A 19,068-nucleotide genomic window follows, 5' to 3' on the forward strand; every position below is an offset into this window, starting at 1 on the left:
ACATACAAAAAGGAGAAATTTTCATATTCACTAAAACTATATACATTTTGTAATGATTATAGTTCTATTGTAATTACTTATTCTATTTTTCTATTAAGAAGAAAAAAATAAAATTGAAAATATAGATCATTCTCCCTATTTGTGGATTTTTCCCCCAACCATTCAAAATTCAATAAAATATATAATTTCAATAAAATATAAAATTACTTCATACAGTCATGCTTTTCATTATAGACTACCAAAAAGAGAACAAATGTTAGAGCTCAACCATATGGTCTTTGCATTGCAAAACTGCTTTGATGTCTTGTAAATTTACTTTATGCATATTTAATTAGTATGGCATATATCACTTATGTCTTCTTACAAACAAAAGTTCTGTGTCACACTAGTGAAATGTTATCATTTGAGTTATTAGATTTAATTGGGAGATTTAGCTTGTTCAATAAATTTTCAAACTTACAAGAAATTGTCAGAAACCCATACTGTTAGTATTATGAGTAATAAATCACCCACTTATGAAAAATTATTCCATTTCTAAAGAAATGTAGAGTTATACCACCTAAAGCCAAGGAAGAAAACATGTAATTTACAGTTTAAAAATAAAACCGATATGAAGACATAGATATACAGCTACAGATAGGGTTACTTTACCAATGAGAAGACCATAATAAATGATCAACATATGTCAACATATTACACAACCAACAGGAGAAATCAATCAAAGCACTTGGCTTAAAATTATGGTACTGGGACAAAAGCACAGTAGTTTTGCTTATGGTCAAGTACTCCACCACCTTCCCAGCACCCCATTCCCCGACCCCCCGCTATCCATAGAAAAATTGTCTTCCATGAAAAGGGGGATGAGGGAAGCTTCATCTGCATTTACAGCTGCTCCCCATCATTCACATCACCACCTGAGCTCTGCCACCCACCCACCCCCCAGGCCCCCTACCCCCATCCGTGGAAAAATTGTCTTCCATGAAACCGGTCCCTGGTGCCCAAAAGGTTGGGGACCATTGTTCTAGACTGAACAGGATTCAGCCATAAACATTCTTAACAGATACCAAAAAATTTTTTTACTTAACTCTAAGCTGAGCTCTTCAAAATTTATAATATTGATCAGTATTATCAATAATAATAATATGTAATGCCTTTTAGCAGCATTTAAAGAACTACATACTACCCAAAGCAATCTACAGATTCAACGCAATCCCTATGAAAATACCAATGACATTCTTTACAGAAACAGAAAAAACAATCTTAAAAATTCATAGGGAACTGCAAAAGACCCTGAATAGTCAAAGCAATACTAAGCAAAAAGAACAAAGCTGAAGGCATCATACTACCTGACTTCAAACTATACTACAAAGTTATAGTAACCCAAACTGCATGATATTGATATAAAAACAGACACATAGACCAATGGTACAGAATAGAGAACCCAGAAATAAATCTACATATGTACAGCCAACTGATTTTTGACAAAGATGCTAAGAACACACATTGGGGAAACGATATCCTCTTCAATAAATTGTGCTGGGAAAACTAGATATCCATACACAGAAGAATGAAACTTGACCCCTATCTCTCACCATATACAAAAATCAACTCAAAATGGATTAAAGACTTTAAACATAAGACCTGAAACTATACAACTACTATAAGAAAACACAGGGGAAACAATTCAGGACACTGGTCTAAGCAAACATTTTATGGGTTAAAACTTCAAAAGTATAGGCAACAAAAACAAAAATACAAATGGCCAACAAGTATATATAAAAATGCTCAAAATCACTAACCCATCAGGGAAAGTAAATCAAAACCACAATGAGATATCATCTCCCCCATTAGAATGGCTTATTATCAAAATGGCAAAAAATAACAAATGTTGGCAAGGATGAAGAGAAAAGGGAATATTTATACACTGTTGGTGCGAATGAAAATCAGTACAGAAATTATGGAAATAGTATGGAGGATTCTCAAAATAGAACTACCTACCATACAATACAGCAATCCCACTACTGGGTATTTATCCAAAGGAAAAGAAATCGGTATATAGAAGAAATACCTGTACCCCATGTTTATTGCAGCACTATTCACAATAGCCAAGATATGAAATCAATCTGAATGTCCACCAGCAGAGAAAAAGATAAAGAAAATGTGGTATATACTGAAATACCATTCAGCCAAAGAAAAGACTGAAATCCTGTCATTTGAGGCAACATGGATGGACCTGGAGGACACTATGTTAAGTGAAATAAGTCAGGCACAGGCAGATTATTATCACATGTTCCCACTCATATGTGGAAGCTAAAATAAAATTAGCCCATAGAGGTAGAGTAGAATTGTGGTTATTAGACGCTGGGAAAGGGAGAGGGCAGGGGAGGATAGGGAGAGGTTGGTGAACAAATACAAAATTACAGCTGCAAAGGAGGATTAAGTTCTAGTGTTCTATAGCACTGTAGGGTAAATATGGTTAACAATAATTTATTACATATTTTCAAAAGGCTAGAAGAGAGAATTTTGAGTGTTCACAATGCAAAGACAAATGTCTTTCCTGATTTGATCATTACACTGTATAGATACATCGAAATCACTCAGCATCCCATAAATATGTACAGTTATGTGTCAACTACAAACAAAAGGAAAAAAAAAGAACTACAAATATGTAACATTATTATATATTATCTTTTATCAGCAACAGTTAAAGAACTACAAATATGTATCTATTCACTGCTGCTGCTGCTGCTGCTACTTATAATATCACTTACCACTTAAACTCTAAGCTATGCCAGGCATACTCTAAGTACTTTATACGTATTAACTTGTTTAATCCTCACAACAGCCCTATGAGATAGGTACCATAATTAACCCCATTTAACAAATAGGGAAACTTAAGTACCAAGAGTTTAAAAACTTAATCAAGTTTACACAGATAATAAAGAGCAGAGCTATGATTAAAATCCAGGCAGTTTCAAGATAAGGAAACAACCTAAGTGTTCCTCAATGGATGGAAGAAGAGTGGTATACACATAAAAGTGGTATATGCACAAAAAGGAGTAACAGCCTTAAAAAAGGAGATTTTGCCATTTGCAACAATATGGATGAAAGGATGAAACTGGAGGACATCAAGCTAAGTGAAATAAACCAGATGCAGAAAGAAAAATACTGCATGATATCACTTACATGTGAAATCTAAAAAAGTCAGATACATGGAAGCAGAAAATAGAACAGTGGTTATCAGAGGCAGGGAGGTAGGAAATATGAGGCGATGTTGGTCAAAGGGTAAAAAGTTGCAGTTATGTAGGATGAATCAAGTCAAGACATCTAATGAATAGCATGGTAATTATAGTCAATAGTACTGTACTGTACTCTGGAAATTTTCTAAGAGGATAGATTTCAGGTGTTATCACACACACACACACACACACACACACAAATAAATGGTAACTATGTGAGGAGATGGATATGTTAATTAGCTTGACTGTAGTAATAATTTCACTATGTATATGTACATTAAAACATCATGTTGTACACTTAAAATATATATACTTTTTATTTAAAAAAAAAAAAATCAACCAGTGTGGGTCCAAAGCCCATTCTCTTAACCAATAAAAACAAAAAAATCCTTTAAAAAACCTATCTTAAACAATCACAGCCTATTCCATACTTGATTTCTTTATCCTTGAGCTTCTATATATTAATATTTCTTTCCTTATCTTTATGTTGGAACCCTGTTTATATAGCTCCAGGATTTCAGATAGGCATTTTAGAGTGACTATAGCACTTACCAGAACATCAGACTGCCTAGGCAGAATTTAGCTCTACTATTTACTAGCTTTGTGATCTCAGGTAAGTTAGTTACTTCTGAGCGTTTCCTTATCTGTAATATGGGAATAGCAATGGTACCTGCCTCATAGTCACTGTAAGGATTCAATAAGATTCTACAAATATTTACTGGTAGCCGGGAGTGGTGGCTCCTGCCTGTAATCCTAACACTTTGGGTGGCCAAGGTGGGAGGATCACTTGAGCCCAGGAGTTTAAGACCAGCCTGGGCAACACAGCGAGATCACATCTCTAAAATCAAAAATAAAAATAAATAAAAAACAACCAAACAAACAAAAAACCAACCCACAAAGCTAATTAATTAATTAAAAAAAAAAATCTGTAGAGCTCCCTGGACTAATCCTTGAGAATGGCTACCCTAAGGATACTGAAAGAATTCACAAACTCTAGAATGCAGAACAGAAAAAAGAACTTTCAGATCTCTCTGTAGTCCAATTCTCTCATTTTATAAATGAGGAATTGAGGCACAGAGAGGATAGGGTTTATCGTCTCACACATTAGTTAGCACAGATGTGACAGCATTTAGGACTTCTGAGTCTTCTACTGTTCTTTGTATAATATTAAATACTATCCTCCTCTTTTATCAAAAATGGATTTAGAAAATTCCACATCTTCCTTCTTTAAACTAAACAACAGCATAAATACATACATTTTGTGGAGAAAAGGAGTTTATCTTTCCTGATGGAGAATTGAGTTTCACAGTCTTTCCAGAAGCAACTTTTGCATCCGAATGATGTCCTTCCTTTTCAAAACAATGACGTTTTCTAATCTGTAAACACAGAACAAATGAAGTTTAATGTAAACTAAACGTTTGACAGGCTAGTTGTTCTCCAACATCAAAACAGCTCTACACATTTTTTTCTGCATCCAAAAACAAAAAAGACTATTTCTAAGTGGCAATTATCAAATCATTTTTAAAAAACATAAACAGGGCGAGGTGTGGTGGCTAATGCCTGTAATCCCAGCACTTTGGGAGGCTGAGACAAGAAGATTCCTTAAGGCCAAGAGTTCAAGACCAGGCTGAGAAACATGGCAAGACCCGGTCTCTACAAAAAAGTTAAAAAAAAAAAAATTTTAATCAGGTGTGATGGCACACCTGTAGTCCCAACTATTCAGGAGGCTGAGGTGGGAGGATCACATAAGCCCAGAAGTTCAAAGTTATAATAAGCCTGGGTGACAGAGTGAGACTCTTGTTTCCAAAAAAAAAAAAAACCAAAAAAACACCACACTAATAGGCACCTCATTACAAATTACAACACTTAAATGAAATAGAATATAGTAACAATTCATGAATCCTAACCAAAATAACTTTAATCAATGACATATCAAAATTATAGTATTGTAAAATGATCTTCCCATATAATAGTCCCACTATATGGACATCAAGTATAATACTATAGCAAAGTCCAGTCATTAATTGGAAAACAAATCAAAATTTAACCATAATTCTACATTGAAAAGAACTCAGTAAAATTTTAAAATGTAAATAGTCATGATTGCCTACATGATAGGATAAATTATTTGCTTACTATTATTACTATTACTTACTAGAGATTTGATAAACCAAGGTGCCTTTGATTAAATTTCTTTTATAAATACCACTAAGTTTTCTTTCCAAACTATATCCATGCTTTTTCCCACTTGCCAAAGACCTATTTACTAAATTTATAAGGTTGGGTGGAAAAGCACTTCTACTGATAATCTCATTCCTACCAAAAATGAAACAAGAACCATGAAGTTAGGGAGTAAACGTTTTATGCTGAGCCCACCTCATGACATGCAAATCTATGTACATACTGTGGGGGTGGGGAGGAGGGGTGGAATCTCTATGGATTCACTCTTCATTTGGAATAAACTAGTTCCTTCTATTTCTATGTCTGAAACCAAAGTTTAATTATAGAAATTAATAAAGATTGCAAGTGGAACAAACTACATAAGGACACAAACTTGAGTATACACAATACAAAGTACCCAATTACTTACAAATAACATCCTAATCAATAATCATTTTTATCTCTAACCAAATCTATTAAAATCCCAGCCTCCCTACCTCACTGCCATGAATTTTGAGAAAACATTGTCTTTATCCATGAAAACTACACCTCATTTAAAATTTCTGGTAATTCTAGTCTTTTAGTAATTTTTAGAAATGCACATACTTTACTAGGTTATTAACTATGAAATGTCCGATTTCATTAAGTACTAAGTTTGATAGTTGATATCTCTGACATTTCACTTTGACACTTCTTGTTTTATTTTCATTGTGAAGGTACATCCTCAGTCTTTCAAACACATGGTTTGGCTTGTAATTATCTTTCAAATTTTTTTTTTAAAGCAATTTTTGTAAAAACATGGATGAGTCAAAAATTTGTGCTATTTTCGAATATGAGTTCCCCTCATGGAACCAATGCAACATAGACAGCTCAAAGTGTCAACGAAGTGTTCGGGAAGGATGTGGCTAACACACAGTATGTGGATGGTTTGAGAAGTTCCATTCTGGGGATTTTAATCTTGAAAATGGGCCACGTGGGTGATCTGAGACCAAGGTGGATAATGATGAGCTGAAAGCTATAATAGAAGCAAATCCATCTCAACTCCAAGTGAATTAGCAGCAAGGTTTGACATTACTATTCCAACAATATTAGACCACTTGAAACAAATCGGCAAGGTAAAGAAGCTGGATAGATGGGTTCCCCATGAATTAAACGAGTCTCAGAAATTATCTCAAAGCTTGCCTTTCTTTGCTGTCACAACAAAAAGGGGAAACATTTGTACACCGTATTGTTACATGTGATGAAAAATGGATTCTTTTTGACAATCGCAAGCATTCACCACAATGGTTAGATAAAGATGCAGTGCTGAAACACAGTTCAAAACTGAATATTCATCAAAAAAAGGTAATGGTGCCTGGTGGTCCAGCGCTGGTCTTATCCACTACAGCTTCATGAAACCTTGTCAATCAATTACAGCAGATGTCCACTGCAACCAACTGGATGAAATGATGAGGATGCTTCCCATTAAGCAGCCAAGATTGGTCAATAGAGACAGGGCAATCCTCTTGTAAGACAACATTTGACCACATGTCACACAAACAACGCTACTCAAACTATAGAAGTTGGACTTGGAAACCCTCTGCCATCCACCATATTCACCAGACCTTGCACCAAATGACTACTACTTCTTCCAGGCTTTGGACCTCTACTTGCAAGGAAAAATACTCAATTCTCAACAAGCTGTGGAAAACGCCTTTCGTAATTTCATCGCCACTCTCTCTCCAGGCTTCTTCGCTACTGGTGTAAAAAAGCCACTGTTTTAAGATGGCAAAACTGTGTCAATAGTTTAGGTGCATACTTTCATTAATTGTACTGTTTCTTGTTTGAGATATAATAAGTCACATTTTTGATTCGAAATTGGACATTTCATATTTAATGACCTAGTATCATGTACTGATCTTAAAAACCCAATAAATAAGAATAAATCAGGCCAGGTGCAGTTAGCACTTTGGGAGGCCAAGGCTGAAGGTTTGCTTCAGGATAGTTCAAGACTAGCCCGGGCAAGAGCTGGACCCCATCTCCACAAAAAAACAGAAAAATGAGCCAGGCATGGTGGTGCATGCCTGTAGTCCCAGGTACTCGGGAGGCTGAGACAGGAGAATCACTTGAGCCCAGGAGTTTGAAGTTGCAGTGAGCTATGATAACCCCACTGCACTCTATCCTGGGTGACACAGTGAGACCCTATCTCAAAAAAAAAAAAAAAAAAAAAAAAACCAAAAAGAATAAACTTTATTGTTATACTAAAATATTCATAACATGAATTTTCATATCAGAAGTTTTGGTCAAAAGAAAATGCCATTATTAGATTTAAAAAAATGGAGGAGTTAAAAAGTACAAAGTAGCTATATCACCAAGATATGCCTTAAGTAAATATTTTACTGTCAAATTTCTCATATATAAGAAAGCACTATGCAGTTTCACTGTGAATAATCCACTGTAATCATGAACTCCTCTGTAACAAATACCTGTACGAAATGAAATTACAACACAAATTACCATTTGGTTTACACCTGTGTCATGACCAACTAATCTCCACAAGCGCACTGAAAACTTGATGATACTTGACTACCATGTTCAGCTATACTAACTGGATTATTTTACTGCCAATAAATTGTTTACCTGCTGTGTAGTTTCTAAGGGTCGAATTCTTTTCTTCTCTACTTGAAAATCATCATTTTCATCTTTGTATATGGATGCCTGTTTCTTGGCAGATAACTTGGCAGCCAGAGTGGTTTTTACAGGGGAGTCTTACATAAGAAGTAATAAAAAATTAGCACAAATAACTTACACTTTGGCAATTTTTCTAGAAGAAAATTGGAACCAAGATGTAAGACATTTCTAAAAATTTCATCCCCCCAGTTTAAAACATAAAATGCTAAACATGTTTAAAAAGCAATTTTCAACATGAGTGTTGGAGATAAAAAAAAAAAAAGCAGCAGTTCTTTACCACTCAGTTTACTTTATCAAAGACATAACAAACATTTTGAGAAACATGCTTTCAATAGGAAAAGCCCAATTTTGATTTTTCAATAGCTTTATGTATTTGTAGACTACTCCCAATAACATGATTTAAGAAATATAACTATAAGATTCTCTCAAGAGATTTTATTTCATTTCTATAAAAATCTTTCTTTACAATATCTCAATGTTCCTTTCCTACTAAACTTCTCCACGTTCTTTAGACTAAAAATATTGGTTATAGAATCAAGCTCATGTAATGTCTTTTAATTCCACAATCCTGAAAGCTCATTCTCAATGTCATCAACAATCTCATAATCACCAAATAATATTAATTATCCCAATTTCACAAATGTGAACACTAGGTTTTAAAGAAGTAACTTGCCCAATATCATACAGCTAGCAAGTGACAGAACTTGGATGTGACTGAATTCTGCTGTCTGATGCCAAAGTCCATAAAAATAACCTCTGGGCATGCAGCCAAACATAACACTCTGTCTTCTTGGAACACAGCAAACACATCTCCTTCTTCCTTAATGTCTAACACTATTCTTAACTATTCCTATACATTGGTTTCTTCCATTTCCTAAATGTGAGTGTTCTTAAAGATACCCGTCTTCTTTTTTGCTTCTCTCTACACATTCTTTCCACTCCCATGACTTGAATTCATTTAACAATCATTTATTACATGAGTCCATACAATGGCCAGATACCATGGAAAAACCATGAAAAAGAAACAATCCCTGGCCTTAAAGGATATACAGATTACTTATGGGGAAGACTTATATGAGCAGATCCAATACTATTTTCAAGAAATAAGTGAGTCTACATAAACACAGAAATGAACCTATGCCACAAAGCATTGGTTTTCAAGTTTTTCTAAGGAGCAGGACCAGTTTTTGAAGAAAGATTGCTTAAAATTTCCAGAATAGGGATTATAACTCTAGAACTTCCCTGATCCCCTAACCCCTTCCCCTCAACAAGCCATGTTTCTTTCTTAAGGTTCTTAGGAACATAGTTTAAAAACCACTATATTCTAAAATCTTAATAGTTTTGCCTTTCATACCCAGGTCTTAAATCTACCTAGAATGTACTTTTATGTATAAAGTAGGGCTCTAATTTCAATTTTTTCCACATGGGTATTTAGTGGCCCAGCATCACTTAAGTCCCTCCTTTCCCCTATGCTCTGTAGGAGCACTTCTTGAAAAAGATCAAGTTTTGGATACACGTGGGACTGAATGAATTCGGGTTCTTTATACTTTTACTTTGGTCTGTCACTGCACTAATATCACATTGTCTTAATTACTATAGTATATAATATAAATCAAGATATCTTGAAGATCAAGTCTCTCACCTTGACCTGCTTCTTCAAACTGTCTTGGCTATTATTAATCTTTTACATTTCCATATATATTAATATTTTACATAAGTCTTGTAATTTTGAGCTCTGCTTTTCCAGGCAAACCAGTAAAACAACCACAAAACAAACCTAGATCAGTCATTCTCAACCAGGGCAATTTTAACACCACCACTTCCCATCCTGGGGACATTGGGCAATGTCTGCAAACTTTTTTGGTTGTCATATTATAAAAGGTGGGGCAGGGGGTGCGTATACTACTGGCATCTAGTGGATAGAGGCCAGGATGCTGCTAAATATCTCATAACGTACAGCTCCCACAACAAAGAACTATCCCGCTCAAAATGTTAATAGTGCCACGGTTAAGAAACTCTGTCCCAAAGGGTAAATTTACATGGGCCCATTAAAAGGGTAGAAAATGTCTACCAAAAACGATGATTTATTTTTAAAAAACTGAACTGCCATATGTCAAATAAGGGTAATACTAATTCATAAAAACAAAATTCATATTACCATCACATATAAAAGCCTTATCTTCCTGTTCTTTATATAGCAGGGGAGTTTGCAGGAAGCTCATGAAAAGAGTTAAGTCTTTAAAATACAAACTTAAAAAGAAAAAAGATATCTCTCAAATATGCTTTTTAAAAACTCCTAGAAATTAGTAAGAAACAAACAATAGAAAAATGGGCAAACAACTTTATTAGGCAATTCACTAAAGATATTCAAATGATCCATAAACATATAAAAGGATGTTCAACTTCACCAGTCACCAGAGAAATATCAATTAAACTTCAGTGGGAACACCACACATGCACCAGAATGGCTAACATTTTTTTAAAAACTAGAAACATCAAGTGCTAACAAAAATGTTGAACCATTTTCATATACTACTGACTGCATGAGGGTTGGAGAGTTAATGGGTAGGGACACAGACATTGGTTCAACCACTTTGGAAAATGCTGGCAATATCTACTATAGCTGAACATATGTACACACTATGACCAGCAATTCCGTTCCTATGTATCTAATAGAAAATACCTATTTGCACACATATGAACAAGAATGTTCATAACAGAATTATTAAACAAAAATGGAAACACCTAAATGCCTAACAAATACAGAATAGATTAATAAATTGTGGTATATTTATACAAGGAAGTAAGACACAGAAACAAGAAATACTACTATATGCAATAGCATATATGAATCTCACGAACAAAATGTCAAGCAAAAGAAGACAGACAAAAGAGTACATATGCAATTCTGTTTCTGTAAAGAGGCAAAATTCATCAATGGAAACAAAAGGGAGGACGACAGTTACCTATAGAGAGAAGGAACAATGACTGGAAAAGAACATGAGAAAGGCCTCTGGGGTGCTGGTAATGTTTTTTTGTATCTAGGTGGTAGAACAAGAGTTTGTTCACTTTGCAAAAATTCATCAAGCTATTAGATTTTGCATTTTTCTGTATTTAGGTTATATTTTATTAAAGAACTTACTTGCAAATATAAAGAGGGTATCAGAATACAACCCGGATTTACTCTGTTTTAAACTATTTTAAATAACCCTGCCTCACAATAATGTTAAAATGCAAGGGGGGGGGGTGTGTGTGTGTGTGCGCACGTACACAAGTAATTTTTGACAAAGGCACAAAGGCAATGCAGTGGATAAAGAACAGCCTTTTCAATAAATAGTGCAAAACAAGTGGATATCCATATACAAAAAAGTGAACTTGGATCCACATCTCGCACCTTGTACACAAATTAACTCAAAATAGATCTCAGCCCTAAATATAAAACTTAAAACTATATCTGATAAAAGACTTGTATTCAAAATATTTAAAGAATTATCAAAATTTAACAATAAGTAAACAATCTAATAGAGACAGGGTCTTGCTATGTTGCCTAGGCTAGTCTCAAACTCCTTGACTCAAGTGATCCTCCTGCCTGAATCTCCCAAGTGACTGCCATTACAGGCATGACCCATCGGTGCCTCACTAAACAGACATTTCATCAAAGAAAATAGACGGTCAGATTTACTTCTTGAGGAGGAAAAAGAAAGATACATGGATAGCTAATATGCCCATGAAAATATACTCAACATATAAGTCATTAGGGAAACGCAAATTAAAACCACAAGCCAGGTGCAGTGGATCACACCTATAATCCTAGCACTCTGGGAGGCCCAGGCAGGAGGATTGCTCAAGGTCAGGAGTTAGAGACCAGCCTGAGCAAGAGCAAGACCCTGTCTCTACTAAAAATAGAAAGAAATTAGCTAGACAACTAAAAATATGTAGAAAAAAAATTAGCTGAGCATGGGTGGCACATGCCCTGTAGTCCCAGCTACTTGGGAGGCTGAGGCAGAAGGATTGCTTAAGCCCAGGAGTTTGAGGTTGCTGTGGGCTAGGTTAACGCCACAGCACTCTAGCCCAAGCAACAGAGCAAGATTCTGTTTCAAAAAAAAAAAAACACAAAGAGATATTACTACATGCCTATTAGAATGGCTAAAATTGAAGACTGACCTTACCAAATGTTGGCAAGGATGTGAAGAAACTGGAACTCTTTTAACTGCTGGTAGGAATGTAAAATGATATAACCACTTCATGAAAGTTTGAAGTTTCTTAAAAAATCAAACACATACTTAAAAAGTGATCTGGTCATTCCACTCATAGATATTTACCCAAGAGAAATGAAAGCATATGTCAATACAAAGACATACACACAAATGATCATAGTAGCTGTCTTTGTAATAGCCTAAAACTAGAAATAATCCAACTATACATGAACAGGTGACTGGTTAAAAAATTTGTGATATAGCCATACAATGGACTATTGCTCAGCAATAAAAAGAAACAAACTATTGATATATGCAACAAGGATGAATCTCAAAACAAGTGAAAGATACCAGATAAAATTAGTGTACATACCATATGTCCATTTACATAAACTGTAGGAAACACAAACTATCTACACTAACAGAAGGCAGATAGGTGGTTGTTTAGGGAGGGTGAGTCATGGAGAGATGGGAAGGAGGAATAACAAAGGAGCATGAGAAAAATTTGGGAGGTGATGAATGTATTATGTTCACTGTTTTGATTCTGGTGAAAGTTTCATGGAGGTATACATATGTCAAAATTTATCAAAGTGTATCACTTAAATATATACAGTTTGTTATGTCAAGTATATACCAATAAAGCTGTTTTTTAAAAATTAAGGTTATGCCAGGTGCAGTGGCTCATGCCTGTCATCTCACCACTTTGGGAAGCAGAGATGGGAGGACTGCTTGAGGCCAGGAGTTTGAGACCAGTTAAGGCAACACAGCGAGACCCCCGTCTCCACAAAAAAATTTAAAAATTAGCTGGGCATCTGGGACACACCTGTAGTCCCAGCTACTTGGGAGACTTAGGAAGGAGGATCATTTGAACCTAGGAGATTGAGGTTACAGTGAGCTATAATAGAGCCACTGCATTCCACCTGGGCTACACAGTGAGATCCTGTCTCAATAAATAAAATAAAGGTTGTATATAAATATACATACATAAATAAATAGTATGAGTAAAAGCAGGAAAAAAGTTTTTGTCTTGCTCTAAAGCAAGAGATAGTAGTTTGGACTATGGAGCTATCAGTGGAGATGGAGATTTACAGGAAGAAATAAGGAAGAGCAAAGTGTCCAGGATGTTCCCTAGGTTTCTGTGTTAGGTAAATAATAGTCAATCCTTTCCATATAGTCAAAATCGTAAGTATTTTTAAAAATATATTATTAATAATCTTATGTTAGTTTTAAAATATTTCTCTTAAATTAATAACAATTATTTAAGGATCATACATAACTGATTCTCATGTAGGATACTGGCCTCAGATCAAGAATGAATAAATGAGACTAATTAGGCTGTGTCTTAGGATACTATGTTTTATAAAATTCTAACATAAAATAACAATACTGCGGCCGGGCACGGTGGCTCACACCTGTAATCCTAGTACTCTGGGAGGCTGAGGCGGGTGGATCGTTTGAGCTTAGGAGTTCGAGACCAGCCTGAGCAAGAGCGAGACCCCGTCTCTACTAAAAAATAGAAAGAAATGATCTGGACAGCTAAAAATATATATATAAAAAAAAAATTAGGCAGGGCATGGTGCCGCATGCCTGTAGTCCCAGCTACTCGGGAGGCTGAGGCAGTAGGATTGCTTAAGCCCAGGAGTTTGAGGTTGCTGTGAGCTAGGCTGACACCACGGCACTCTAGCCCAGGCAACAGAGCGAGACTCTGTCTCCAAAAAAAAACCAAACAAACAAAAAAAACAAACAATGCTGCTACAAATAACATCATTTTCTGCCAGGCCCTGTGGCTCACGCCTGTAATCCCAGTACTTTGAGAGGCCAAGGCAAGAGGATCACTTAAGAACAGGAGTTTGACACCAGCCTGGGCAACACAGTGAGACCCCCATCCCTACAAAAAATAGAAACAAAAAATTAGCCAGGCACAGTGGCATGCACCTGTAGACCAGCTACTGTGGAGGCTGAGATGAGAGGATCACTCAAGCCTAGGAGCTTGAGGCTGTAGTGAGCTAAGATCACACCATTGCACTCCAACCTAGGTGAGAACCTGTCTCTTAAAAATAAAATAATTCAGAGAAATTAAGTGGAGATACAAAATCAATAATGCTATCCAGATTTGTATATATTAGGTCTGACAGTAATAATTAAGACTCCTATTATAAATATCAATAGACCCAGCCAAATATAAGTTACCTTGATAAATTGATGAAGTGTCATTTCTTTCAGAAGGTGGTGTGCTTGAACTGTTGAAATGATGTGAAGTTCCTTGGTTCACGTCATCATTTGCAAAATTCTTTGAATGGCATGTACAACAACATGACAATGGTACTTCAGCCTTTTTACTCAAGCCCTCATCCACTGGCTTCCCTAAAAATGAAAGAACTTCCATTTATAACATATCTAATTAAATAAACATTAATCATTCTCTGCAGCTAGGGTGAGTAACCACTGCAGTTCATCCAGAATTCAGAAGTTTCCCAGGATGCAAGATTTTTAGAGCTAAAACCAGGAAAGTATCTAGCAAACCTGGACAAGCTGGTCACCCTATCTGCAGCATCAAATTAGGACACAAGAGAAATACTTATGCCAGAAACATTTATAGAAAAGCAATCATCAATTTATACACTCTACAAAAATCTAACAATCAAAGATTAATAATGTGATAAAAGCATAACCACTCAAGTATTCATTTATGTTAAGATTTAAAAATCAAGCAGGAAGGATTGAAACAAAGACTTAAAGTATATTCTTAATTACTGCTTTCCTAGGGGTGGGGAACCTGCGACCTCAAAGCCACTTGTGGCCCTCCAGATCCCCAAGTGCAGACCCTCAACTGAATCCAAATTTCACAGAACAAATCCTTTATTAAAAGGATTTGTTTTGTAAAATTTGGATTTGATCAAAAGGCCAAACTCAAGGATCCAGAAAGCCACATGTGGCCCCAAGGCCGCAGGTTCCCCATGATTTATCAATTCTGATACATGAGAAATCATTGGAAATAAAGAAATGGGGGGGAGGGGTAAAAACCCACCTAACAGGTACAATGAACACTATTCAGGTGATGGGCACACGAATAGCCCTGACTTAAGCATTATAAAAGCTATCCATGTAGCAAAAGCATTTGTAGCCCCCTAATATTTTGAAATAAAAAAGAATGTGCTTAAATAAAAAACTACAACCACTGCCATATACAAAAAATTCTGATACATGTATCAAAATACACTGAAGGCTTTTAATTCAATATTTAATAATTCAATATTTAAATTCAATAAAACAAGTAATTTTGATACCTAAATATAACACATAATTATAATAGGTCTACATTGTGTGCCTATACTGCGTACAAATATACAATTCAATTCACACACACCAAAAGAGCAGAATAATTTACTTTAAATAAACAGTACTGACACTGTTTTCCCATTTGTACCACATAAATATTAATTCTATTTTCCAGACATCTGCCATTAGAATTTTAAGTTATTAACTGGTAATCTCATTTTCCCCCAAAGATTAACATCAGTAAAATCAAAATGGATAACCAAAAGCTTATAAAATGTGTGTGTGTGTGTGTGTGTGTATACACACACACACACACACACACACATATCATGGTTCATTTCAAATTCTCCTAATTCTTTAGGTCAAAGTCATTTAATTATGTAACTAAAATGTACCCAATATTAATATATTTCAGATTCATCTTGTAGATTATATAGTCTTTCATAAAAGTAAATACTAATAGGCATTTGTTAGCAAATAAAAGCAATGGGAAATAAAATGAATTCATACAAATATTAAAATACATTTCTGCTTATCTGGCATCCAAACAAGCAGAAAGATCAACTAGAATGTCTTTTTTATATATTCCATGTTCTAATGTTATGAGGAAGGAACAAGTATGGAAATATTAATATATGAAGGAATTTACTAAAAAAAAAAGCAATGGGTGTATGTTATAGCATGACAGCCCCCATCTCTTGCATCTTTTACATATAAATTATCATCTAATTATTCTCAGAATAACTTTAAGCATGCAAACTCTTATATACCCTCTGAATCATCAAATAAAAGACTATATTCTCCAGGCTGAGCAAGAGCTAGACGTCGTCTCTACTAAAAATAGAAAGAAATTAGCTGGACAACTAAAAATATATAGAAAAATTTAGCCGGGCATTGTGGCGCATGCCTGTAGTCCCAGCTACTCAGGAGGCTGAGGCAGAAGGATCACTTCAACCCAGGAGTCTGAAGTTGCTGTAAGCTAGGCTGATGCTACAGCACTCCAGCCTGGGCAACAGAGACTCTGTCTCGAAAAAAAAAAAAAAAGACTATATTCAATATTGTTTCAAGATTATTTAAACATATTTTGCTATACTGAACTCTTTTGGAAAATGTGTATGTAAGTCATTATAAAGAAACACCTTAAAAGAGAATATTTAAATTAGCTAGAACATGGTTGAACCAATCTGGATAAAAGGAACTTTATTTACACTTTATTCCGGTCCCAATAAGCAACCTGAAAGTATCAAGCAACTACTTACCACAAAGAGATTGTTGCCATGCTAAAGCAGAACAAAGTAAGGCTAAGCTTTTTCCACTTCCTGTGGGACTCTCCAACAAACAATGTTGCTTACTGTTTAATCCTCTGACAATCTATGGACACAGAAACGAATAAAAAAAAATCAATAAACATTTTACTTTATCAGAGTCTCTCTCCACCAGAAGTATAAATAGAATAGCAAGGAGAAGTGAGGTTGCACTCCAAGGAACACAGCAATAGCAGAAGGAAGTATTAGTATTTTTTTTTTTTTAGACAGAGTCTCACTCTGTTGCCCAGGCTAGAGTGTCATGCCGTCAGCCTAGCCTAGCTCACGGCAACCTCAAACTCCTGAACTCAAGCAATCCTCCTGCCTCAGCCTCCCAGGACTATAGGCACTTGCTACCATGACTGGCTAATTTTTTTCTATTTTTAGTAGACACGAGGTCTCACTCTTACTCACACTGGTCTTGAACTCTTGACCTCAAGCGATCCCCCCTCCTCAGCCTCCCAGAGTAGAAGTACTAGTATTTAATTAAATCTAGGCTTTATTCCTTTACAGCTCTCCCTAAGATTACGTTGGATTTCCAAGCATATCAAGCACAAAAGAAGAAATACAGAAAGCAATCTGTGCCTTAGTTATGTAAGCACCAGTCATTTCTGTAAAATGAGAATACACTAATACCTAGCAACATCTTTGATGAAAATTTAATAGGGGATATTGCTAATGGGAATACAAATTGTTATAATCACTTTGTACAAAAATTAACTACCTCTAATAAAGTTGAAGATGCCAAACTCCGGCAAGTCCAGTTCTATATATATATAAAAAACCAAACTTTTCTCACATGAACACAAGGAAACATATACAAGAAATTTCATAGCAGTATTGTAATTGCAAAAGAATGCAAACAACCTAAATGTCTGCCAATAGGAAAATGGACAGATAAATTCTAGCATATTCATACAATTGAAGACTATACAGCAATTAAAATGGATTAACAATCAACAGGACAACATTAAAAATAATGTCAAGCAAAACAATAAAGTTCTGCAGAAAGATAGGTATAATATCACATCAATGCACAAAATTTAAAAATATGTAAAATACTCTATAGTTTATGGATACACATGTATGTAGTAAAAGTAAAAAAAACATGGCCAGGAAAGGAAAGGAACAAATTCCAGATACTAATAATTTTGTTACCAGTAAAAAAGATATGAATATGGCAAAATATTAAGATTTAACAAAGCTGGAAAATGGGTTTGCTCAAATTTGTATACTAATTTCTATGTATTTCAAATACTACAAAGAAATTAAAGGTGAAAAATATAGTGTTTTGTGTAAAAAAAAATCATAAATACTTCGTAGAAAGCAGTAATTCATTAAAGTAAACAGAAGTTCCAAAAGAGCTGAAAACATTTTTCAGAATGTTATTCCTTACCTCCTAAGCATGGACATATATGGTCTAGTAATGATCAGTATTATTTTCCCAAAGGTTAGATGTTCTTCCAAACGAACCCAGCAAATATTTTCAATCCATTTAGTATCTGAGAATATGAATGTAGTCACATACCCAATGTTTGTTATGGATCCTAAGTATCTGTATTGTAATACAGACTTAACTGGGGAAAAATACTTACAGAATTCATCATAGCAAGCTGTGATGGGTAAGCTTTATAAGGAAAGTTAATCTTCACACCACCAATTGTATATTCAGACCACGTTGAAGACATTGTGCTTTCTTATTTATTTCCGATTCCTACCTGCAACAGAAATGAAAATATTGAAACAACACCATTCAAAGAAAACCAGAGACCCAAAACTAGAAGTCTGGAAATAAAAATCAGACTGCATAAACCAAACAAACAGAAGTAATTTCTTAGTCTTACAAATCAGCAGTCAAAGAATGTCTTAGAGTCTCAAATGTGGACTTGCATGTATTAATTGTGTGACTTTGTGCAAGTTACTTAATTTCTCTAGATCTCACTGTCCTCATCCATAAAATAAGGATATTAATAATATCTACCCCATAGGATTGTTGTAAACATTAAATGAAATAATGTGCAAATATACAATACATGCCAATTAAACATCAGCTCTTGTAACACTTTAGATCAGCTGTAGTCAACTCATAGAAACAAACAGATTCCTAAGGCAACTCTCTCTACAACTTCATAGTGCAACTCTTTTTCTCCACCTATTGCGCACCTTCTGTTTCCCCTTTCTGCAGTCTTCCAGTTAGGAGGAAAAACCTGTGGACCAGGA

General features: G+C 35.1%; 1 protein-coding gene across 1 annotated transcript in view; it reads right to left on the reverse strand.

Annotated features, from left to right (window-relative positions):
• BRIP1 (BRCA1 interacting DNA helicase 1) overlaps positions 1 to 18,536 on the reverse strand; it is a 144,005-nt gene extending 125,469 nt beyond the window's left edge. Inside the window, exons 1-5 of the mRNA XM_069481082.1 lie at positions 18,444 to 18,536; positions 16,804 to 16,915; positions 14,456 to 14,629; positions 8,019 to 8,146; positions 4,496 to 4,615 (exon numbers count right to left, since the gene is read on the reverse strand). Coding sequence (XP_069337183.1) covers positions 4,496 to 4,615; positions 8,019 to 8,146; positions 14,456 to 14,629; positions 16,804 to 16,915; positions 18,444 to 18,536 — 627 coding nt within the window. The remainder of the gene's footprint in view (positions 1 to 4,495; positions 4,616 to 8,018; positions 8,147 to 14,455; positions 14,630 to 16,803; positions 16,916 to 18,443) is intronic.
• Positions 18,537 to 19,068: the final 532 nt, after the last annotated feature.

Source organism: Eulemur rufifrons, chromosome 9, assembly GCF_041146395.1.
Source record: "Eulemur rufifrons isolate Redbay chromosome 9, OSU_ERuf_1, whole genome shotgun sequence".
Taxonomy (NCBI): Eukaryota; Metazoa; Chordata; class Mammalia; order Primates; family Lemuridae; genus Eulemur; species Eulemur rufifrons.